General features: G+C 43.1%; 3 protein-coding genes across 6 annotated transcripts; 1 reads left to right on the top strand and 2 right to left on the bottom strand.

Moving 5' to 3' along the window:
• Positions 1–31: 31 nt before the first annotated feature.
• On the top strand, positions 32–1,330 carry LOC139642066 (transmembrane protein 69-like). Of its 2 annotated transcripts, none has more exons than XM_071516771.1 (3): positions 32–182; positions 403–448; positions 560–1,330. In XM_071516771.1, the coding sequence occupies exons 2-3, from the start codon at positions 410–412 to the stop codon at positions 1,274–1,276; spliced, it is 756 nt and encodes a 251-aa protein (XP_071372872.1). In that variant the 5' UTR covers positions 32–182; positions 403–409; the 3' UTR covers positions 1,277–1,330. The 2 variants fall into 2 exon arrangements, with proteins under 2 accessions (XP_071372872.1, XP_071372871.1); XM_071516770.1 differs by having other exon boundaries at positions 32–317.
• Positions 1,331–1,491: 161 nt separating this feature from the next.
• On the bottom strand, positions 1,492–10,079 carry ipp (intracisternal A particle-promoted polypeptide). The gene is made up of 10 exons (XM_071516765.1): positions 10,020–10,079; positions 9,080–9,514; positions 8,698–8,909; positions 8,182–8,401; positions 7,874–8,029; positions 7,470–7,637; positions 7,249–7,386; positions 6,216–6,338; positions 5,386–5,606; positions 1,492–4,610 (listed from the first exon to the last, which is right to left on the bottom strand). Exons 2-10 carry the CDS (start codon positions 9,435–9,437, stop codon positions 4,386–4,388), a joined length of 1,821 nt encoding a protein of 606 aa, XP_071372866.1. The 5' UTR covers positions 9,438–9,514; positions 10,020–10,079; the 3' UTR covers positions 1,492–4,385.
• A 6,101-nt stretch (positions 10,080–16,180) lies between these two features.
• Positions 16,181–23,508, bottom strand: LOC139642048 (phosphatidylinositol 3-kinase regulatory subunit gamma-like). 3 transcript variants are annotated; one of them, XM_071516747.1, is made up of 10 exons: positions 23,159–23,508; positions 20,014–20,125; positions 19,767–19,865; positions 19,458–19,638; positions 19,168–19,293; positions 18,857–18,999; positions 18,536–18,712; positions 18,260–18,334; positions 17,971–18,141; positions 16,181–17,831 (listed from the first exon to the last, which is right to left on the bottom strand). In XM_071516747.1, the coding sequence occupies exons 1-10, from the start codon at positions 23,211–23,213 to the stop codon at positions 17,558–17,560; spliced, it is 1,413 nt and encodes a 470-aa protein (XP_071372848.1). In that variant the 5' UTR covers positions 23,214–23,508; the 3' UTR covers positions 16,181–17,557. The 3 variants fall into 3 exon arrangements, with proteins under 3 accessions (XP_071372848.1, XP_071372849.1, XP_071372850.1); XM_071516748.1 differs by lacking the exon at positions 17,971–18,141; XM_071516749.1 differs by lacking the exon at positions 18,536–18,712.
• Between the last annotated feature and the right edge of the window lie 795 nt (positions 23,509–24,303).

Raw genomic sequence — 24,303 nt, 5'->3', positions numbered from 1 at the left:
CCGCCAGACAAACCAGTCGATAACAGAACCGATTTCGCTTGCGAATCAGAAAGAGACAATTAAATCGAGTACCGATGGAATTTGAGTCAGCAAACGACCTCTAATGTAGTTAACGTTAACTTCGCAACTTTAGATGTTATTGACTCTGTTGAGGCATTGACACACATTTTTAATGTTCAAGGGTAACTGCAACTTCTGTGATTCTTATGTATTACGTCAGCTTGAGCTAGTAGCTATCTGATGTCAATCGTCAGTAGTTGCGAGCTTCGCTTAGCTAGGTTAGCTTGCGTTAGTTTCAGCCGGTTTCATCACATACAGTAAGACAACTCATACTGACGCGTCTTAATACAGCATGCAACATGGAGATTGTCCTAATACTAATGAATGTGTTGCTTTTTTCAGGTTGAAAATGATTGGATTTGCATGGAGAAGACACATAACTCCTGGGGTAAGAAGGAATAGCACATTCCTCACTAACTTCAATACAGTGAAAAGGGCTGGCATCATAAGAATGTGAAGCAATCCTAATTTCTCTGCACTTCAATTATCATGTTGTCAGGGTCCAGCATGGAGATGTCTTCAGCAGATCATCAGAGTACCAGACTGCTCAATGAAAGGTCAGCAGCATTTTAACACTCAAGCCTCCTCATGGTCACTGCTGTCCACACCAGCTTCCACCACCAGGCTGCTGAGCCTCAGGCCCATGAGCTGGCCCTCCTCCCGTCTCTGCCATGGGGACGCAGCCGGCACCTCCAAAGGAGGGGACCCAAGACACACCAAGGAGGGCTTCAGTATGGGGGCCCTCGTCCAGGCTCCTAAACCCGCTCTGTACCTCGGTTTCTCTGGCCTCATCCCGTTCCTGTCCGCCCCTCTCCTCATGGCAGCGACACAGTCCTTTTACCCTGAGCTGGCCTACGTGCAAGTGGTGTACGGGGCTTCTATCGTCTCCTTCCTCGGTGGGGCCCGCTGGGGGTTTGCCATCCCAGAGGGCAGCCCCGCTCGGCCCGACTGGATGAACCTGGGCAACAGCGTAGTGCCCTCACTCCTGGCCTGGCTGGCGCTGCTCTGCAGGGACAATGTAACAGAGGGAGCCCTGGTAGTCATCATGGGACTGGGTCTGTCTCTGCACTATGACCTGACCCTGCTGCCAGGATACCCCGCCTGGTTCAAAGCCATGCGGACTGTCCTCACTCTGGTCGCCACCTTCTCACTGGTGGCCACACTGACACTGAAGAAATTCTGCACTGAGAAAAAGATTAAGGAGCTTCAGAACTGACTGAAGTTGTTGGTTGTTGGTATTTTATTTTAATTAAAATAGTGTATTAAAAAAGTGAAGATGTGGGGTTGGTCTGGTTTGTTCTTGCAGCAGTAATATTGTTGCTTATGAAATGGGACATAGAATCTAATTTGCTGCTGCTTTACTCAAAACCGGTTTGAACAAAGAAAAATATGGTAATTTTACATGAGCAAATTCAAGTGTACAGACAACTGATAAAGATGCATGCAATTTGCATACTTTTCCTTTCCATTGCTGCTCAACTCAAGGCAAAACCACAGTCAAGGAAAAACGCTTGGGCCTCGTTCCATAGGAGTGTGTAGGCCACAGTCTTTGTTTATGTGAAATGTTCCCAAACATCTTCACCAATCGGCCTCTCCCTGCCCTTCTAGTGACTACAGTCTGAGATAGTGGAGAGGGGCAAAAAGATAAACAAATATTTTAACAGTTATTTAAAGACAGATGAATCATAACATCATGACCCAGCACATCTTAAAGCTCAAAATGTTTTGTTGTGGCGGGATGAGGGACATTTACAGAAAAACTTTTTTTTTTTTCTTACCTGAAACAAACATTAAGCATTTTCTGAAATCCATTAGTCACTGAAATCCTGACAGCCATCATCAAAAAAAGAGTTGCATTAGACTGGCATTAGATGTAAAACTCCTGTGTTAATCCATATGCGTCTAGCTTTAGTGGGCTTGTTCCTCAGTCACCGAGCAGGACACTTTCAAGAGCCGGACGACATTAATCTCACATTCTGTCCTGTGTGGGAAGTGAGCAAGATCAAGACCAAACACCACCCTTGATGCTTTACTAAACCTCAGCCAAGCAGATGAATACAGAGCATAATGAAAGTCCTGGATCTGAGAATGAGGACATTATGATGGGAATTAGAGAGTGGATGACAACAGACACAGTCCGGTTTGAAGAATACGTCTTCCTTTGTAATAAGAGGAGACAGAAATCTATTGAGATGTCAAATATAAAACCACAAAGGCCGAGCCTTGCTTTTTTTGCTCGTTTGTAAAATATGAAGAAAAACTTTCAACCTTTCTTCCCCTGCCACGCAAACTCATGCAGTGAATTTGTAATGTGTTTGTCACGTATGTGGAGAAGATTTAGCGTCTCAACAAAATTCAATCAATCAATAGGTCAGGAATACAAGTGTGTAATATTTACACAGGAGAGGAATTTAGTTGTGATTCTCTGATTAGTCACAACAGATGGTGAAACTCCTTAGTTTGGAGATAGTGTGGGAAAGGATTCACACTGTCTTTGCCTTTTGAACAGGATCACACGTGGAATTACATGATGAAAACGCCTATAGTGAGTCAAACCTCCAGTCATTAGAGCATCAGCTAACTCCTCTCATGAAAATGTAGTGTGTCATTCACAGCTTGGACTCACACTCCACTAGAGCGGGGTAAAGAGGAGACTTCTATAAACGACTGTATATACAGACTATATACACATTTTAAACAGTGCACTCTTGCGTCTTTATAACTGCAGAGTGCTAGATGTGTGCTACTCTGTGTATGGTTCCTGTACAAAAAGTTCAAACACAATTTACCTTGTGTACATGTACAAATCAGTCACATTGCCTGATTTACATCTGTGAAATGTCACAATTTGAAGTTACAATTTCATCATCTTTAATGAAGAAAGAGGGAATGTAGACTCACTCCGAACCCAGCATGCACAAAAAAATATTTTATTAGGTCTTTTCAGGGGAAAAAAAACAACTAATAAAAGATGATGTAATTACCATTGTGTACTGTTAATGTTATTACACTGTGCAGAGGGGATACATATGATGGGAGCTAATGCTACAGCAACACCACCACTCAGCTTGCTAAGTTGATGAGTTGCAGAATCCAAGAAAATCAATCAAAGGATGTTGTTGGTTTTTTTTTGCAAAACAATAAACACTTTCCTATACATGTGCATTGTGCTGCTTATCTCAACATTAGAGGGTTGAAACGTAAATGCACTTTCTAGTCATTTCAAGTGCCACTGGTGAGTGAAATGATAAAACACCCCTCCCTTGCTTGAATGTAAGTGTAAAATACTGACTAAAAGGCACTGATATTTATAGTAGCCTGTGTATGTACAATACATATAATATCAGCCAGTGAGATTGAATGAAAACTGAGTGACAGCTGTACTCGTGTTACATTAGTGGTGTGCTTCTTCACTTGATGAGACATACAGAAATCATGTTACTGAGAAGCTTGTCATAAAACCCAAGTAGCATTAAGCTTCATTTATCAAATAGGCTCAAAGTGGTTTGTTACTCCAAGTATCAATCCAAGCACATCAAACACTTCTTTCTTTTTGGTAAAAAACAAACAAATCAATCTCAGTGCATTCACATCTTAGCCAAGAATTGAATCTATTCATCATGTACATTCTGGCATATTGTTCAGAGTGAAGTGACGAGATGCTTTCAGAAGTCCAAGTCCCCGGAGGATTCTGGCACTAAAGATGAAACACCCTCTGGTCCCTCAAAGACAGCACTCCTCCGCTGTGCAAAACGATCTTCATCACATGGACGCCTTTGTTTTCAAATACACGAGAGAAATAGACAGAAAAAGCATTTGGCCTTTCTGATATTCTCGTACAGTGATTTAGTGAATTGGTAATAAACACAGTATAGATGGGTGGGTCCTGTAACAGTGTGAGTGGAGGCAGTTTGCACCCAGTTTTGGCAGCTTTCCAGTTACAGAATTGTTGTCGGTTTAATGTCAAAGTGTTCAACTTAAGTGAGATGGAGGTAAAATGGTACGGACGAACAAAAAAACCCCAGACAGAACCCGTCTAATCCAAGTATAAATAATAACATTTGTGAGAATGTGAAAGACTATTTGAGACAGAGAAACTGTGTTCCTTCAGGTGCAGTTTTAAATTTAAAATCTTTTCAGTAGCTCATTAAGGATACGATACGGACATGGGGTGATATGGGTGGTAGCGGACTACCGTGTCAACCTAAAAAAAATGTGAAACAGATTGCTGGTGAAATCCTTCCATCTGTGCAGTTAAAACCTTAGAGAAAGGACTCTAGCGTTGATATAGATGTTGACAGTTAATATGTGAACGCTTCCGGCTGTCAGAGCACGGCCAGCCCGCCGTCGCAGCGGCTGGTGATCATGTTGCCGATCTCAGTCCAGGTGTCCAGGTGCGGGTCGTAGATCTCCACGGAGTCCACCGTCACCGGTGCCGAGAAGTCTCTGCTGGAGGCCCGGCCCCCGACGGCGTACAGCAGCCCGTTCACCGCCGACACCGACACCCCCGCCCGCGCAGTGGACATCGGGGCCACCTCCACCCACTTCTCCTGAGGAAACACAAGCGCAACGTCGGGGAGAATATTAGGGACAGTCCCGCAGCACATTCGTAGTGATGACATGTAGATCCAGGGTTCACACACTCCTGGATAACCTGGAAAAGTCATGGTATTGGAAATATATTTTCCAGACCTGGAGAAGTTATGAGAAATGATAAAAGAGAGAAAGGTTCTGGAAGTTTTTTTCTTGAATACTGTCAAATGTCACAAAAAGCTGTGGCTGGCTCCAAAACGTTCTAGACGTGTTGGACGAAAATATTGTTGGTTGCTGACAGAGTTAAATTTATATTATAATCATTGATTTTAGGAAAAAAACAAACAAATGCTTAAAGTTAGTGTAATTGATGCATACTTTTTGATTTGGTCATGGAAATGTGAAAAGGGGTCATGGAGAGATTTCTTCAATGAAAAGGTGTACTTGTACACCTTTTACATCTTTCCGAATCGCAACAAAGATTGTGGGAGCTGTGTGAACATTTGCAGCTAAGGAGTGAAGATTCATAATGAAATGTAAATTTTCTGAATAACAGAACTTTTAAATCCCTTTTTACTGCTGTAAACTGTGACGAAGACTGATAGCACCCAGGTAGAGGAAGTGTCCCCCGACTGCCTGACCTGAATTTGCCTCTTGATGAAACAGCACTTCATGAGTCGACTCTCTGACTCAGTCGTTGATCGTGGGCTAAACACTATTTTGATGTGTCCTTACAAAGCCTCCTCCTTTTCAAACAGACACAGACAGTCCCCTCTCTCTCTCCCACCTCACCTCCTCGGGACAGTACTTCTCCACCGTCTCCAGTGAGCCCAGCGCCTCGTTCCAGCCGCCCACGGCGTAGATGCAGTTATTGAGGCAGGCGACGCCCACGTAGGCGCGACGCGTCACCATGACGGGCAGCGCGCTCCAGCGGCGGGAGATGGGGTCGTACACCTCGGCCGAGCGCAGCTCCACTCCCTCGTCACTGATCCCCCCGATTACGTAGATAAACCCTTGAAGGAGAAAACGGTGTTCAGCAGAGGTGTGACCAAGTCAATTTCGCTCAAGTCAGTCAGTCTCAAGTCTCGAGGCACAAGTCTCAAGTCAAGGCTCAAGTCTAAATGTAGAACAGCAAGTCAAGTCAGAACAAATCAAGAGTCCAGTATCAGTTGGAATATCTTAAAGAAAACTAAATCTATCTATCTAGGACTTTTCAATGCAATATAGTTTTAATAGGATAAAAACTTGGTAAGAGAATCATGAGTTTGATTTCTATAATCAGTTTCAACTTCAATAAATTCAATCATTCCATACAAAATTCAGAAAACTGAATTTAAAACCTAACCCAGTTGTCTGGTGGAACAAATCTCTTTTGTCAGATCTTTAGAAACCTTTTCATGTCAAAGTCAAGTCCCAAGTCACCAGAACTCAAGTCAAGTCTCAAGTATTCTCTTCTTGCATCAAGTCAAGTCTCAAGCATTGTTTTTTTTAATTGCATTTAGTTCTATTCTTTCTTCCTCCACCATAATCTTCTCTGTCATGTGGGGAAGTTGATGTAATACTTGAGAGAAAGCACTCACAAGTTGTACTGGACTATACAGATTTAAGAAGGAGGAACACACCTTGTAGCTCACAGCAGCCAAAGTAGTAGCGGGGAACTGCCATGCTGCCGATGACCTCCCACTTGTTCTCCTCTGGGTCGTAGCGCTCCATCGTCTTCCCAATCTCTGACCCGATCCAACCACCTGCAGGAGTTCAATGATCAGGTGTCACTTCTGTCCAACATTTCCCAACACAGGCTATAAATGAGCCACTTCATTGCTTTGGTTGAGTGATTATTATTTGATGAGCATTGTTTATTTGGATCTTTTTGCTCGTTTCTTGTTCTGTTTTCCACACTGTTGTGCACTGTGGTCAGTAAGATTCTGTTAACCAACCCAGTTGTGTCATCTTGATTTTACTGTTGTTGTTTTTTTTTTGTGTCTTCCTTAATTCCATTTATTTTTATATAACTTTCACATTTGTTTTGACATTAGTTTTAGTTTTAGTTTCATTTTTATTTCGTTTTTATTTAGTTTCACTTCTAGATTTAGTAATTTTGGTAGAGACAGTATTTTTTAAAGGTATAATGATAGAAGCTCAGAACAGGGATTTTGCATGTTTGCATATTGTGTAATACACACAATAAATCCTAAATGCGTGTGTAATTAAATGTAATTATATGAGTTTTTCAATACATCCTCAATTAATCCACTTCATTCTCTTCTTTAGCCTGCACATAAAAAAAAAGATGAAAACTATGAAAACATTTCACATATATCTTTATGTTGTGTTAGTTATTTTTACAAGTAGACAGGATAGTTTTAGTTCAGTTCTAGTTTTCTCACAAAATGTAGTTTTTACTTTTATTTCAGTTTACAACAATGTCTTCTAACACCTAGTTTTCATCTTGGTTTTAGATGTAGTTTACGATTAACCTTAGCGTGCACAAATTAGTAATTTGTATCTCTTCTTTCAGTGTTTTCTGTGATCACATTGTATCACTGTTTTTTTTTTTTACTTTGCTTCTATGTTCTATCATTGTGCAAAAAAACTATACTAGCAGCGCGTGTGTATTGTGGACAAACAGTGCGTTAGTAGTACTGCAGCGCTTACCGAGTGCATACAGAGCTCCGTGGCAGGGGCAGACGCCGACCCCACAGCGTGGGAAATTCAGCGAGGCCACAGCCGCCCACTGCTTCGTCACCGGGTCGTACCTCTCTGTGCAGTCAAAAATCATCGAGTCCTTCTCCCCTGGTGGAACATCATTCACACTTGTAAATACTGTTTTTTGGGTTTTTTTACATGAAGTGAAACAATGACCTCATCTCTCTCACCTCCCACCACATAGATCATGCCCTCCAGCACGGCGACCCCCAGCCCGCTGCGGGCCTGGTGCAGGGAGCACACGGTGGTCCAGTACTGGTTGAAGGAGTCGAAGCGCTCCACGCAGCTCAGCGCCCGGCTGTCACTCCAGCGGCCGCCCTGCAGCCGAGTGTAGCCTCCTGAACAGAAGGAAACACACAGAGGAGAGGCAATATATGATTTCACGGAGTGTGTTGTTCCGCTGGATGGAGATATTGTACACATACACACACGCACAAACACACACACGTTGATGTTCTAATGTTAGTGAATACATCTCTAACGTAAGTTCTGTAAGTTCTCTCTTCATTTCAACATGTTACAGGTCATCACGGTCACATATAGATGTTGAAACAAGAAGTTTACACCACAGAACCTATGGCATAGAGGTATTTCCTGGCTTTCCTTCTGGGCCTCATCTTGGCTGGCTGTAATAGACTGTACATCTTATTTTCCTTGGGAGACTTGGTGACTTCTGTGTATTCCTTCAGCAGCGTCTGCAGTGCCACCCGCAGGCTGAAGTCAGCAATGCCTTTATTGTGAGACAAAATGACAAAAATGATAAGCTGTCGGTATTGAAGAATTGGTTTGCAACATGTCCCAGTTGGTTTTAAAACCATATTTTAAGTGCAAATCAGTGGTTGTACAATCCTGTAAAATTGCAAGCTTTCATATTCTCCTCACCCTCTATGTACTTGAACAGCCTCTGTGGGGAAAGCAGAGGGAAGCGGACTGGATCCAACACCTCCACCACATGTTTCTTCCTCTTTGCCACATCTTGGAGAACCCAGTCCATGGCTGCGGTGAATACCTGGTACTCGTCCTCGATTCTCAGCTCCTCACTTCGCAGCAACTTCACCAGCTGATCCTTCGACAGGCCCCAGAACTCATCGGTAAGGCACACCTAAAGGGGGGCAGTTGATGGAGGCTTTGTGTAAGCATTTAACTTGAAAAGAATGTGTTGCCTCCCTTTTCACAACATAAGTGGTATAAATAAGGCTTTGATAATATGTTGTGATACGGTGTCATTCCTTGGTGTGTACTCTAGCAATCAACCACCTTTAAATTGGGTGATGAAACTGATCTTCAGTATATGTCTCGCTTCCATCAACCAGAGAAACAGAAAAGAGAGTTTAACAGCAAAAAGAGAGTCTTGGCAGAGAAATATTTTATTTATTTATTACTTTCATGCTTTAGTACCTCCAGGAAATGAACATGGATGTAGTTCTCTGTGAACTCCAGCATGTCCATGCAAGCGATCTGCTCCAGGAACTGGAAGATGCCCACACAGTTGGAAGGGTCCATGTGACCCTTGAGAAAGTCTCCACAGATAGACACCACCTCGCTCAGCTGCAGCATGTCTGCCGCCACCATCAGCTCCTGAACGTTCTCTACTGTCACATTGATCATACCTGATGAGAAGAGGTACATACGTGCCTGTCATAGATGTGTAGTAAATACTGCCTGTTAGATTTTTTCCTGTTGTTACATACATGAATGAATGAACGAATGAATGAATGGATGAACAGATTTGTAAGGACATGACTGATGGTGTGGTAGGCATATCAGGGGGAGTGAGAACCTGTGTATATGAAGTCCAGCAGAACCGCAAAGACTTCACCCTCCACTCCTAGGATCTGCACCTCCTCCTTATCCACCTCCCTCATCCCCCCAGAGAACAACGCGGAGAAGTAGGGGCTGCTGGCGGCGAGCACCAGCCTGTGGACCCTGAAGACACGGCCGCCAATCCTCAGCCCCACGTCGCAGAAGTCGGTGCGGAGCCGCATCTTGTTCATCTGGGCCAGGATGAGTCTGGCATAGCGGTCTGAGGCCAGCAGAGCCTGGTCAGAGGACTGGGGTGCCATGGCAGCTGTGGCATCACCGCAGCCGCCGGATGCTGAGACAGAGGTGGAGGCGGGCAGAGCACCCAGGGAGGACATGGCTCAGTCTCACACCCAGCCCCTCCCCTCTACAGCTTCATAGCACAAGACAGTCTTGGGAGACACATGACCTGGCCCTGAGGCAATGAACAACAACACAGACAAAGCTAGAGTCAGTGGCATAATGGCAGTACTACAGCAGCACTAGTGGTTCACTTGCCTGTAGTGTAGCTACATAAAAACTGTACATAAAACCTACGTAAAAGATTTAACCGTTCAAGTTAACCGACGAATAACTGCACAGTCTACGATACTGCATTGTGTTAATACGAAGAGACAGCGTTAAGGTTGTAAAAGCGTACATGCATTACTGTCTCATGGCATAAGACACTGGATACGTGAAAGGTGGTAGCTGTCCATCTCTCCGTAGCTATGTAAACAAAACACACCTGCCGCTGTTAGCCAGGCAAGCTAGCTAGCAGCTAGCTAGGATGCTCTGACATTCAAACATCTTGCTCTTTAAAACGGAGCGACCGATTTAACCGCTGGACAAATCCCTGCTCAGACTCTCAACTCGATGTGAATGGCGGACCTCCGTAAAAATGCTTGGCAAATTTGTGTTGTTGTTTTTTTATTTCTTACCCATAAGTTTACTGATGAGGATGCAGTCAACTTCCGTCTGCGCTCTGCAGACTGTCTGTCAATCGATTTGCTGAATCGACTACACTGTCTGGCAATGAATCCTAATACTAGGCATAACTAAACAATCCCCAAATCCTGGCAGGGTTTTTTTGTCGCCTGGGCTTGGTTGACTCTGGGCTTGGTTGAAACGAAAGTTTTGATTACATGAAATTATCAGTTATTTCTTGTTTTTATTCTGCTTCATCAGTTTTTATAATTCCGTTTAAAGTAGCCTGTTTTTTGCTGTTCACAGGAATGCACGCCACGTCTATTATATGATGCAACGCCAGATGGCAGTATTGCCTTTGAACCAGGTGCAAAAAAATTAGAAGTCCTTCACAAGCCAAAGAAACCTTCAGCAAATCATCACGGTTCTGTAATAATGTGAGTCCCTGGAATGTAATATGTATGTAATGTGTATCCTCCAGTGGGTCTGTTGTATCCCCTGCATTACAGACTTGACCAAGCCTACATCACATAGGGTCTTAATTGGGTTGCCCTCCACTTGGCCTGGATCATTCTGAATTGTCAGTGTGTCCTGTCTCCTGAGAGGGCGTCCAGCATGGCCATTATCTGAGCTGAACAATTAGCTTATTGGATACGGTTTAAATGGAATCTGAATAAGCCAATATAAAGCTAAGCTCGAGGCTCTCTGCTAAGACTGAACTCAGTGAGCTTCGACCATCATACAACCAACAGCTCCCTTTGTCATTTTAATGTGACATTTTCTCTTTCACGGCCAACTATCTTGAGAGGAATTCAATCTTTCATTACAAAATCTAGACTTAAAATGGGACATCATCTATGCTATTTGTCTGTCCTAAGAGACGGCAGTGGAACCAAAAGAACCAAAGAACTGTGCTGACATGAAGACATCCAGCCGGGAACTTCTCTGACGAATGAATGAATAAATAAATACTGTTTTTTTTATTCTCATCAATTATGAAACTGAAAATCTAGTAATAATATATTAATAATTATTAATATTAATAATTATCTTGGGTTCTGTCGGTCAACTTTTTGGCAGTTGATTCTTTTCAGCAAATGGACACACTGACATTTGAATGTTGACATGAATTGATATTCACCTTTAGATCTCTTGATTTGTACACATAAACCTATTCATCAGTGTTTGGAGTTGCATTACTATCCTGTTTAATTCATCCAATTTAAATGTTGGGCATTAACTTTAAGTGGTCACCCAGAACTTAGCAACATATTTGTCAGAAAAGCTAAAAAAAAAAAAAAAAAAAAAAAAGAAGAAGAAGAAAATATTTCGAGGAGACAAATGTATTGACACTTTCCACACAAGCAGATGAGTCCTGAGACATTGGAGACGTGTTAATCACATTATTTTTCACAGTCATGAAGTGATCTGGACTGTTTATCAAATCAAGAGCCTTGTTGGTGTTTCATTTCAGAGGGACAACAGCCTCCATTCAGTCAACGAAAGATATGTACCAGTGAGTTACACTTGTGTAGCCCAAAAGGTTAAAGGGTCAATCAAGTCAGATCACACAGAAATTGGTTCAAATGACTGATAAAGAGATTTCAGTCAGAACTTCAGATTCTTGATTTGGCTTCAACTCATAGTGTCTTCAATACTCAAAGTAGAAAGCAGGCCTGCAGTATCTGATAAAGACATTAAATTAACCTCAATCACAGAATTTTCATGCATGATCCGTCTATTTGTTAGAGCCTTTGTATGTTTCATTTGTAATATGAAAGTTGTTTTTTTCCCTTTGCCTTTTGTTCTTCATGCTGCTGTCTGTCTAGACAGGTGTCTCTTGTAGAACAGGTTTTAATAAGTAGGTGAGGTGCTGAAGTGAATTTGAATGTAGAACTGTAATATGTAGATGTCTTTTGGTGAAGATGGTTCTGTTATGGTGTGGCATGCTTTTCCTGGCATGGCCGTAGTTATTTTGTAAAGATTTTTTTCTAGAGGGCAAGGTTATCGCTTGTCATGAGCGTAATGATTTTCACTAAATCGTGGCTCTCCTTTGTGATGATGGAAAACAGTGTTCGACTCCCTCTCAGAATCTCCCAAAAAGTGGGAGAAAGACTGATTGGTGCGATGGCCATTATATGGAAAGTGGTTACCATGATTATCATGCTGTTCAAAGCACAGTGTGACCATGTCTGCCTTTCTGACTGGGCCTTTGTCCTCCAGTAGACACTGCTCCCACCAGGAAAGAAAGGCATAATGGGATGAAACTGACAACTTAGGATAGTTAGGAGAGCAGTAATTAGAATTTACCTCGCCCTTTAAAATATGATTCACCCTAAACCAGGCTGCAAATAAGTAGAGAACTCACTGTGGGGGGACTTTTATTGGTGTTTCCATTATATCCATGATAATACTATAAAAATCATAGTTGCGTGGCAAGGGTATTTTGCATCAACATTACATTTGTTTCAAAGTTGCCAGTTTTCTTCCTCTAACACAAACAGTTTATTCTGATCTGTCATGGGCAGACGTGGCTGCTCTCCTCACCTGGGAGGATTCATGAACTCTTTAACCCTTTGTGATCTTGGCTGAACTCTCCACCTACGTATTATTCTTACAAACCTAATTGCTTTGTGATTTGTCTCCTGAAGCTTTTTGCTGCCATCTGCACTGCAGCCGATGTCGCCCAATCCTACACCACGTCGGTTTGTTGGCCTTGTGCCTGGTGGTCCCATTTAATCTTTTTTAGAGCTGAACTCCTCCGATGAGATTGTCCTTAGAGCTCGAGGGCGGCTGAGGTCCGTCACTGACACCGCTGAAATCATTAGAGAGCATTCTTCTTCTTCTTTCATATCATAACACAGTATGTCACGGGTTAAATCAGGAAGAATTCGTGCAAGCTGTTGGACGTTTAACAGTCAGTTGTTATAGTTTTTTTAGTGTCCTGCTCTACCTGTTTAAGGAGGTGGGATCATCTTCCATCCCTGCCTAAGCTGGTATCTGCAAATCTGATTTGGTGGTGGATCTGGATTGGCATCGCTCCTGAATGGTTTGTCGGCAAGCAGCGAGATGTTATCTCCTTATAAGAACTGGCTCAGCGTCAGTCACTTCTCATCTCGGTGTGGTCTCAGCCCCTATTACCTCCATCGCTGTCACCACATGTTACAAAAAGAGCCGACAAATGACAGTTTAGGCTCTGAAACATGGCAGCCCAATTTCCATGACCAGTATTTGTCAGTGTCAATCTTCAAATATTAGTAATAAACTTTGTAATAAACTTTATTTATAGAGCACTTGTTACACAGTACACACTAGTTACAAAATACAAAATAAATGTAAGTTTATTCTGTATTTTAGAATGGAGCGTGAGCAGTCTATTTATTGATATGGTTGTAAAGCAGAGGAGGTAGAGGAGAGAAAGCTCTGCCAGGATTGGATGTTGGCCCAGCAGGAGGACACGCATGTTTCCAGAGGCAGGGGACTTAACCACCGACTGTCTCTGGGCACTAATGTTTCTTTGTTGTTGTTGTTGTTGTTGAATATCTTTATTTAGCATTCCAGCTCTTGTTTTGGCTAGCTACTAGGCTACTGTAACTTGGGGCTTAATTAATCAGGAATTGTGTTATTTGGGTTATCCTTTAAAATGCTTTGCTACCAGCAGCCGAACTTGATATTAAACACATGACTGGTTGGGGAAAAAAAAGATTATGTTCATGTCCTTTCCAAAACCTTTTTGGTACACGTTTGCCATAATCTTTCCACGATGGAAACACAATTTCCAGGTTTTACATGACCTGAACAAGTCAGTGGAGGGTGAGCCCATGAACTGAATCACTGTATTTTTAACCTGCAAACGTCATGAAACAGGACTATGAAAACTGGATTAACAATATTTTGTTTTCAAGTTCTGCTGGACAAAGCAAATGCAGTGTGTAAAATCAGTCTAGTCTAGCAACTGAAGTTTATAAATGAATTGTGATAGATAGATAGATAGATAGATAGATAGATAGATAGATAGATAGATAGAAAGAAAGAAAGAAAATGTTCAGTTTTGTCCTTTGTAATGTAATTCTCTGGTGTTTGACAACAATAGTAGTCATGAAGCAATAGCAAGCAAGCATGGAGCCAGTGTGTTTCGACGGTTCAGTCCATAGACAACAAAATTATGTTGCTTGGCAGGCAACAGACTCTCATGCCTTCCACCCATAAGCCAACTATAATGTGAGCTAGTAAAAAAAAAGGGAGAAAAAAATCCTTCGCTTATAGATTCTGCCTCCAACATAGCAACTGGGCGGTGATTGGCTAACGGCTAGCACGTTCTCGTTCTCCCATTGGTGGGCTGGCTAGCGTGAAAGCGGTGGAAGCGGACGGAGACAGAGGGGAGGAGAGACGCGATTGGCTGTGACAAAACTGAAAGCGAAAACCTCTTTTTCCAAAAGCCTGCGAGACAGTTGATGGTGTGTGTTTTAGGCGTGACTCCAAAGGTAATTCGTCCTCCAGTCACCCGGCCAAGAGTTATTTAAATTGGACAGGGCACTATAAAGAAAAACGTCTACGAATATAAACGAGTTTCTCCTATGACTAAGGTGTGCTGACAGAGAAAGAGAGAGAGGGAGGGAGGGAGGGGAGTAGAGGGGGAGTGTGTGTGTGTGTGTGTGTGTGTGTGAGAGAGAGAGAGAGAGAGAGAGAGAGTGAGTATGGGGGCTGGGTTTTTACATAGATTATACTGAGGGGCCAGGAGCTGAAGGCAGGACTCAGGCTCAAACTCTGGTGGGGCTGAGGCAAAGAGCTTTTACTTTTAGCTAGGTGGGTGAGAATGTTTAAACTTAATGAAATGTGGTGAAGGAAGGCCCGACATGACCTTTCCAGCCTCAGTCTCTCCAGTTTGAGACGTGCACTTTTTGAGCACCATTTCCTGTTCCTCCTGTCTTCCTGTCTGTCTTTATCTACCCCCCACTTTCTCTACCCGCTCTCTCTCTCTTGGACACACACACACACACAGCCTGAGGGTGACTCAGCGCTGGTACAGTCTGTCCTATCGCCACCGCATCTGGTCCATCCGAGCAGAACATGCATGCTGTCGACCAACTCTCTATGCTGACACAGTTAAGAGGGAGTAATCCGTGGCCTGGAACTGAGGCTCTCCCCCAGAACATCCCTGCCCTCTGCACCTCATTAATCCCTGCCTAACACAGACCTTATGTGATGGTTGAAAGAGGCCACCTGTTGTGCTGGTCACGGAGGGCCAATGGCAGTGTCAGGCAGGGTCATCGTCATCAGTGGTCAGCAGGCCTACATCGCAAGGTATACTCAGTATTCCTCAGCAGACTTTGTTTGGAAAAAAACACACGAATAGTTGTGCATCCTTCTGATAATGTGATGAAGTTTGGGAGACAAAAATCTCAAGCTGGATGGTGCCAAATGTATACAGTCAGGTTGCATTGCTTGCAAACCAGCTTCTGCACAGTCCAAAATAGTTTTTTTTCCATTACGAAATAATTCCATTTTTTTTAGTCAAGGACGTTTGATTTGTTTTTTCTCTATGGACCCAATTTTCGTAAGTGACTCAACACAGCGGCCAAACTGAGGGGGGGAAAGGGCTGCACATATCCAGCTATTGTCTTATCGCTTCCTTTCTCTTCCATCTGTCCACAGTGTCCCAACGTGCACCCGCTCAGCTTGTCTCATCACCAGCGATATCGCCACCGGCCCAAGGATAAGCTCATCGGACTACAATGGCTTCACTACAGACAGATGGTAAATCTTGGATAACTAGTTATCTCACCTGTTGTAGGAGGCACAGTACATTTTACATTTGGTCATTGTCCTCCCCCATGTTATTGAAATTATACAATAACTTGCCCATTGAAAACTTGGCATCACAAAAAAATAGTTGAATATGAGTAAAATATGATGCATCAATAGTCTTGTATATAAGGCCCCTGTAGCCACATGAGTCAGTTAATGTGGGAATAAGAATCTTCTGCCGTTAGCGCTTGTGGTATTTTAGTATCACGATTGAAGTTGTGATCGCATAGTTGCAGACTGACACATCTTCAAATTGTTTTTCACATGATCATTTAAAAAAAAAAAAACTGATAGTGTACTGCGTAGCTTGCACAGTATCAGCAATGCACCATGTAAAAAATAAAGCAGTGGACTACGCAAGTCGACAAAACCCTCATCAGTTTATTGTCTTTCAGCAAGAAAAGGTCAGGATCTCACATTGCTTAGCTTCACCCGAGGAGCTTCCGCAATCCTCCAGTAGAGTTTTTATAAGAGGCTAAAACACCTTCCATGAACCAACCTCAAAACAAGTTTAACAGTTTCTCTGTACAGAGTATCTATTGTCCTCAAACTTGAAAAATGTGCCAATTTCAACATGGATTCCTTTCCCCTTAAGCTATGTAGGCTGCATGTCATGAAAAACATTCATAGCTCGAGCAATGCCACAGTTCAAGTAATGGAGGCAGGATACTTCCGGACCTCTGTCAGTTCACACAAACATAAGAGGCCACATCATACCGACGCCACCAAAGAGAGTGCATTTTTGTGGCAAATGTCAACCTCTCATAACAGCATCACCTTCACCACCATCATCGTCATACACTGCAACAATAGAAATACTGTTGGATTGCACTTTCTTCAAGCTTTCATCTTCTGTGGCATGTTTATAGAAAAAATATATATAGAATACAAAAAGCTTATACTTCTTTGAGTAACAGAATATAACATACAGTACTTCAGATTATGTTTTGATCAGCACATCAGCAGGTGTACATGAATTGCCCCCCCTTGCCCTAATGTAACTGCCGGTCTAAACAGGGATGTGTTTTTGCTCACTAATAAGTGCTTTGGTCAATGGATATAACATTGAGTATGCTTTTACAATGGTATTCTACAGAATGTTAATGCTACATAATTTTCCACTGTATTTTAATGTCTAGTAAGATAGGGGCTAATTGTCAAGATGCACCACAACCTTTCACATATTCACATGTGGCTTTTACCCAGAAATGGTTTGGTCCACCAAACCTGTATGACAGAATCAGCCTGTTTACAGCACCATTTTATCTCACAAATGCACTAAGTAGTAATCCAATATATAAGTCACATATTAGTCAAATTTTCATAATTGAATAGAATTTTAACCAGGGAAATGGACATGGTATCTCTAGCAACATCAACTCCGATTGTAAAAGTTGACGTCAAAAGAAGGTGTAGCACCTGATGACAGTGAGCATTTTTTTTGTCAACATCCCCACCACGAAGATGTCCATTTAACAAATGGCAATATATGAAGTACAAAAAATCTTTTAAAAGACGAAACAGTCTTTATCGAGAAAAAACAAAAACAAAAACCCAAAACAAAAAACAAAGTTCAAGCTGACATTCAAGTTCCGGTCCCACTTCAATCTGTGAAATCCCATTCACAAAAACCGATGGAATCACTCTAGTGCAAATTTCACACATTCCTCTCAGCGAACAATGCACCTCGACGCAGTCGTTCTCGCAGGATACAGTAAACATGTCCTTTTGTCTCTCCGTTGGACTACATTTCCGGAGCGGCTGGCGGGAGCCCCGCCGTGTGTTTTGGAGTCTGTAAGAGTTTGTGTTCCTCTGTGTGCTGCGAGGACGTGGCTGGCACGGCGGCGTGCACCGGGTGCGCCAGCCGAACATCCAGGGCGTCGTTGTGTTGCGCTAGGGAGTTCAGGCGATAGTGCAGGACAAGGTCTTTCAGTGAGCAGTGGACGTCGTAGGGCTCAGCGAAGCCGTATCCGTGAGGCGTGCTGTAGACCATGCAATGCTTCACTTCTTCATTCACGCTGAAAAGAATGAAGAAGAAGCAATCGGTTAACACGAGCGCATCGGCGAGCCTCGCACAACAAAACTGCACCAGTGTGTAATATTAGTCACACAGCTGATCCGCTCTCCAGATATAGCTTTCCATAATTTAGTACTCACACAACAGAGCAGGCGTAGCATCCCTGCTTGCTGCTCTCGCGGATCAGGAAGGTTCCGGGAGCTTTGCCCTGCAGCATCTCCTCCGCCTGTGTCCGGCTCAGTTCGCCGACAAACCAGCTCGCCTCGTCTTGATGTGGCAGCTTCTCCTCGTCTCCCTTCAGCACGTAGGTGCTGCAAAGACAACAACCGCCTTATTTTAACAGCTCTTCAACAATTCTGCGTTTCATTTGCCAGTTTGGCGTTGCACTCTTGATTTGTGACTTCTAGAGAGAATCATTTGAGGACTTACTCATCAAGGCTGTCGTTCTGTATCCCCAGCCAGTCGTTTATACGTTTCTGCCGTACGCCTTTGTGATTCAGCCAGCTGCAGCGCAATGGAATGACAGAGGGAGGGGTGGAGAGGGAGAGGAGCAAAGAAAGACTTAATTTTAACACTAAATAATAGAGCAGTGAAGTTTTGTTCTTTTTATGAGCTTGCAATCATTTAGCACAAATGCCAAAACAGACCGTGCCTGAGCATTAGTATGCACCGCCTCCAATAAGATCTCATTCTGGCACTACTCACTTGAGATACTGGTCTCTGATGTTGCGTAGCTGGATGAGGTCAGGCCGCAAGCTGTTGATCTTCCTGTCTGTCTCTCTGTAGTCCTCCACCTGGGTCCTCAGGTCTTCCTCCAGATGGACTTTGCTGTCATAGATCTCCCCAAGACGGCACTTCAGCTTCTCATAATTAATCAGGAAGCTAAACAAGGAGGACAAAGGTCGCAGAGTTGAGAACATGGGCTTTAACTACATGCCTCCAAATCAAACTACTGCTGGGATGAAAAACCAGCGTGTGTGTATCCACTGATGGGGACATTTTTTGCACCATGATGAAATCAAGTACCTCTCCAGATCCTTCTCAGCTCCCTCAGACTGATTGTTCCTCTCAAACTCCTCTCCGTAGCGCTCCTGCTCACGACACTGCTCCTCAAAGATCAGCATTGTCTCATTGAAGGCCTCAATTGCCGTCCTCTTCATCTGAATCTCCTGCGTCACAATGAACAGATCAAATCAGGACAACTCAGAGATTGCTAAATGCAGATTTTGCTCTTTTGAAAAGAGGCGATATTTTGGTCTTAGCACAGACATTCTCTTAACATGCTCCCATGTACAATAACGGACCATAAGAGTTTATTTCAAAAAGTTATTTTTTACCTGTGATGTCTTTGTGAAGGCTTCGTAAAGACGGTCAAACTCCTTAGATTTCTCTTGATACTGACTGTGGTACTCCTTGAGTTTTCTTCCAGCGACATCAACACTGTCCTCCTTCACCGGCTGCTCCTGATGTCAAAAATATCACTCAATCAAATATCTCTAAAATTCACATCACTCCACTTTAACAAAATGGCACCATCATTAATAGTTTTTCACTCCAACATTTTTGCAGTTTTAGGCTTTTAGCTAACATTCTTATTCAAAGAAAACTGGTACTGGTGCTTACTAACCTGCTGGAAGCGGGACACAGGATGGGTCAGCATCAGGTCCAGCGTGGCGTTGTACTCCACCAACGGGTGGTGCTGATAGTGCCAAATGAGCTCCACCACGGAGCTAAAGGTCAGGGGGTCGGAGAAGCCGTACTTCCCGTCGCGATGGTAAATCTTGATCAGCTTGTTGTGGCCGTCTTTCCTGAGGAGGCGAAGCAGTGAGGCACAAAATGAGATCATCGTGCGTAAAAGAGGATGTAAACCTCGTTAGCGCTGCCCTTTGTCGTAGTGCGGTATCGGGGATGGACGGTCTCCCTTCCTTCTGCTTACCTTAACGTCAGTGTGAAGTCTCCCTGCATCTTTGTGGATGCGTCACGCACCAGGAAGGACCCGTCAGGTGTGTCGCGGAGCTTCTCGTTGACTTCATCCCTGAGGGAAAAGTGATGACAGTTACAGATCAAACGCAGAGCACCGACAAGATAAACAAACAACGACCGAGTCTGACTCAGCAGCCTTTTCTGCGGTTTGAGAAGGATGTGACGCTTGAAAAGGGACCGGTAAGGTTAAGATACTTTACCTGGTTATGTCTCCCCAATACCATTCAGCATCCTGCAGTGAATACACAGGTGGAGGAAGGCAGTTGTTGTTCATGGTGGAAGACACTGGCTTTGTTGACCTAGGAGGGAGAGCTGAGAGCGATAAGGGAGAGAGAGACAGAGAGAGAGAGAGAACAAAAGAAATGGAAAGGATCAGGATGACAGTTTCTGAGAAAGAGGTCCGTTGATAATTGCAATGTATTGATCTGTTTGAGATTTCTCAAGTGAAGTTCTGCAAACATGACCCCGTCATTATTGTGACCTTTGCAGACACAAGGCTTGTGCGTGTGTTTGTGTGTTGGGGGATTACAGTATTTGCTTTCTCTATTCACCCCCCCCACACACACACAAACACACACGCGCCAAATTTGTCCACACTTGTCTTAATTTGATTGTAACTAGGGTGACACTGGGTGACACAGCATAAATACATTTATCTCGATCTACAAAGAAAGAAAAAACAGAAATAAACCTACTATGCTTTTGGAACATTGTACTCCTTGTTTTACTGAGACTGAGTTACAGCAACAGGTTGAGTTCTACTCCCAGTCTATCTCACAACCTGCTCCAGGCGAGCAGCTTTGAGTCTCTTTCAGTAAAGTAATAATAAATATTGCGCTATGAGTTGATTTAAGTGACATGAGACACAACTGGGGAGGATTTACTAAATTGTTTTGAATGTAATGTATTAACCAATCAAGGGCAATGCGTGTGTGCGTCGGGGAGGCCACGTTGTGCGTCGGGTGAAGGTAAGATGCCTTTGCAGTTTATTTTCATGACTTTTTGTTGGGCTGTGCTTTTTACATATTTACTGTGTTGTTTGTCTTGGTTGTAGGTTGCGTATTTAGCAATTGGCAATGTGTGATGATGGTTAACGGGACATGTTAGTTGCGCATTTGGCACTGCGTAATGGTGAGACATGTAGTTTTTGACATTTGGCATTGCGTAATGGTGAAAGCATATGGCAATTTGGCAACAAAATACATGTCAGGAATGAAGTAAAGTGCAAATTTTCATAGTAGATGATCCTATTTTTCTATTTTGCATGGTAACATGTGTGTCTGTGTGAGAGAGAGAGAGAGAGAGAGAGAGAGTGAGAGAGAGAGAGAACTGTTTGATGCTGTGGGTCATTGTGTGGCAATAACAATGGGCATCATATTATTAGTAGTTTTTGAGTTTGTATAACCCCCCCCCAACCCGCAACCCGACGTGAAATAGTTGATAAAACGTGAGAACGTGTGGATGGGCTGCATTTATAGTTTTGCCCAGGGCGCCTGATTGGCACGCGCCGGCACTGCGCACACACACACACACACACACACACACACACACACACACACACACAACCCCCTCCCACACACACTCGCTCTCACACGTTGCTTGATGAGGCCTGTCAAGATCTCCTGACAAGCCCAGGCATGTCTCCAACAGGTATCAGTGGCCCGATCATTACCAAGATCTTAAATTGGCCAGCAAAGAAAAAGCAACTGTTGCAGTAAATCATAATTTCTCTGCAAGAGGTCAACAACATATTAACGATGTTTTTAGTGTTTTTCCAAATTCTTCACTGGTCCATTTTTAGGCATTCAATAGCCTACAACTCTTATGAAGTTGATTAAATTCCAATTTCTAATCTTTGAACTGCCTTAAGCACTATGCCGAAGGGTTTGAAAGACATCAAATATGTATTTTGATCCTCTTAGACCACCCCTCCCTCTTTATAATCCTTGCACTCTTCAAGATCCTCATAAATTTTCCATCAACCTCAAAAGAAAAAAAAATCTAAATCTGCCCAAAGGACTGCGTTTTCCAAAAAATGAAAAAGGAGGGCAAACCGCATCAAGAGGAGGTGAAGGGCGATATATTTCACTGCAGGACAAAAGTGCCTTTCATGAGGCAGTTAGGGAGAATACAAGAGCACCCTCAGAGAGCAGAAAATGTGGGTTTCTCCCTCCATCCGCTCTCCTCTTTTTCTGACCTTAAAATAAACAAAAGGCAGGTGCAACAGCACAGTGGCAGCACAAGACCAAAAGCTGGGACTCCTAAACTCAGCAAAATGAAATCTGCACACCTTTCCTTCCTGTCGGCTGCCAAAAAACTCTACTGGCTGCCAAAACCCACATGCACAGAACAGTACAGAGAAGAGCCAGATATTCAAATTATATGAAAAATCTAAATAATCATACTGTAGCCTAGTTTTGCTGTAGCATATAGTGGCCAATCCAGGCAGTATATAAATAAATGGTCTGCCTTGATGGCCAAACCCTTAAGAATAATCACTATAATATTCCTGTTATTCCCATAGGGCCTTATAGTGTGTCTGTGGCACTCAATTTATGAGTTTATAATGAATTTACAGTGCTATGGAATCATTATAATAGTCCTATAATATTCCTAATGGGGACGTACAATTTTGCTGTGATATCTGTATTGTATCCTTCTGAAATCTATTATTGGGTTACTGTAGATCTTTGCATAAGGCATAACATATTATAAGTCCAAGTGTTACACTGTTAAGGCAATGTAATAATGCAGTGGTCAACTGGAAAATGTTTAAAATATATATATAATAAATCGATTGTAAAATGTCAGAGTAAGTCATGAGACGAGCTGTCTAGCCTGGTTGCCTGTAGCCTACTTTCAAAGCGAGCACAGAAATTAACCACGGTCGGCTGCAGCGGAGAACAAAGCGGTCGTTTCATGCGGCGTTTATTAACGCACCCTCAACACTGTTCCCCTCAAAATGCACCCTTTTGAATTGCAGACATACATATTCACATTCGACTTGGCTTATGAGGAAGTGCAAAAGCGCTGTGTGTTGCTATCCAAGTTTGTCAGATGTGGTGGGACAAAAGAAAGAGGCAAGCCACTGCGCCTGGTCCACCAAAGGGTATTACGTAATTGGCAAGTGAATTGCGCTATGCATGCCTGGGCAATGCCACTGGGGGAGCGCAACGCCAAGTACCAGGTTATTATAACGTTATACAGACACCTGCACAGCATTTGTCACATGTCAGCTTCATTCTAGCTATTAAATACGAGGATGACAAAAAAGAAGAAGCAAGGAGCACATTAAGGAAGGTTTTTGACCCCCCGCAGATCAGACAATGGCTGCCTTAACCCTACCTGGGGGTGCTTGATCCATCTCGATGTAGAATAAACCTTCGGGAGGATTAACCATTCCGGTTTCAAAAGAGTAGTCCAGGTTGTCTTCTTTTTTCTTGACGTTTCGACGCGCGGAGGGAAAAAAAATGCGAGTTTCTTCTGCAGCAAAATCAGCCCAAGTTGCCTCAGTTGAGCCGTAGACGCCACGTCCTACCGTAGACTTGGATAATAAGAAAGGCCCTCGATTCCGACTCCACGAAACATCCCAGAATCCACACGTATCCTTTCAACATAGCCTTTTTTTAACTGGGGACTATGTAGCGAAATAGATTGTCAGTCCATGTCTCCTCGGTGTGCGGTGCAGCTCTACTTTACTTCATCTCGGAAGTGAAGGGACTTTAAAGGGCTGTCTGTAACATCATCTTGGGACGATCCAACCGGCCGCTACGATAGGGGGGTTTCTTTCGCGAATGAATTTTTGGCACGCAAAATACACCCAATTAGACCTCGGTTGCATGTTTACATAAAAGCAAACGGAGTGACCAGATGCTGCAAGATAATATTTAATTTGGCGAATTTCCAATTACAGATACTTAGGACGGCCCAAACCCCTTCACCCCTAAATTGTAATGGTACATCCCAGACCGTTTCATTCAACTCTCCTCAAGCTGCACTGTAACAGCTGAAAAATTCCTTGCATTGTATGAATGGGAAAGAAAAACCTTACATATGTGTAAAATTACTGGTAGTCTATTAATTTAGACCATGGCTAGGATGTAATTTATGTCTGACTAAAGTGAGAAATAAACATTTGTTGTATTTGGATGTTTTTTATAGGGCTAGGGATCAAATCGTTTTCTGCCACTGTAGGTCTACAGTGAGTGAATAGATTACAATATAATGACATCATGCTGTAGACTTTATCATACCTCAGCTGTCTTCGGCCGCCTGGCATCCAGAGACAAGTAGGCTAAAATCTTCAGGGGCCGAGTCTGAACGGTGACAGGGAAGCATCTATTTGGCAAGCGTTTATTATATTCTTGTTGAGCTTGTCAAACATGTTCAGCAGCAAAAATGGCTTCTTGAGTGTCACCACTTGGAATGATTGCTGTTCTGAGATCATCCGTCTGAGGACACTTTGGGTAATAGCAGGTGTGTTATACCTG

The sequence above is a fragment of the Centroberyx affinis genome, unplaced genomic scaffold (genome assembly GCF_046629955.1).
Source record: "Centroberyx affinis isolate AG114_WGS23_722 - 3 ecotype Tasmania unplaced genomic scaffold, CSIRO-AGI_Caff_v1 ptg000429l_1, whole genome shotgun sequence".
Lineage (NCBI taxonomy): Eukaryota > Metazoa > Chordata > Actinopteri > Beryciformes > Berycidae > Centroberyx > Centroberyx affinis.
Note: the sequence above shows the minus strand (reverse complement) of the source record. Positions and strands in the feature narration are given on the sequence as shown.

Excerpts from the sequence above, each read along its gene's own strand:
- LOC139642066 (XM_071516770.1), top strand. The coding sequence starts at position 241 with ATGTCAATCGTCAGTAGTTGCGAGCTTCGCTTAGCTAGGTTAGCTTGC. Across the intron at positions 318-402 it reads AGCCGGTTTCATCACATACA|GTTGAAAATGATTGGATTTG; the intron begins GTAAGACAACTC and ends TGCTTTTTTCAG. Across the intron at positions 449-559 it reads GAAGACACATAACTCCTGGG|GGTCCAGCATGGAGATGTCT; the intron begins GTAAGAAGGAAT and ends TCATGTTGTCAG.
- ipp (XM_071516765.1), bottom strand. The coding sequence starts at position 9,437 with ATGTCCTCCCTGGGTGCTCTGCCCGCCTCCACCTCTGTCTCAGCATCC. Across the intron at positions 7,387-7,469 it reads CATGATCTATGTGGTGGGAG|GGGAGAAGGACTCGATGATT; the intron begins GTGAGAGAGATG and ends ATGTTCCACCAG. Across the intron at positions 4,611-5,385 it reads AGAAGTACTGTCCCGAGGAG|GAGAAGTGGGTGGAGGTGGC; the intron begins GTGAGGTGGGAG and ends GTGTTTCCTCAG.
- LOC139642048 (XM_071516747.1), bottom strand. The coding sequence starts at position 23,213 with ATGGTTAATCCTCCCGAAGGTTTATTCTACATCGAGATGGATCAAGCA. Across the intron at positions 19,866-20,013 it reads TATTGGGGAGACATAACCAG|GGATGAAGTCAACGAGAAGC; the intron begins GTAAAGTATCTT and ends CTTTTCCCTCAG. Across the intron at positions 18,335-18,535 it reads ATCAGAGACCAGTATCTCAA|CTGGCTGAATCACAAAGGCG; the intron begins GTGAGTAGTGCC and ends ATTGCGCTGCAG.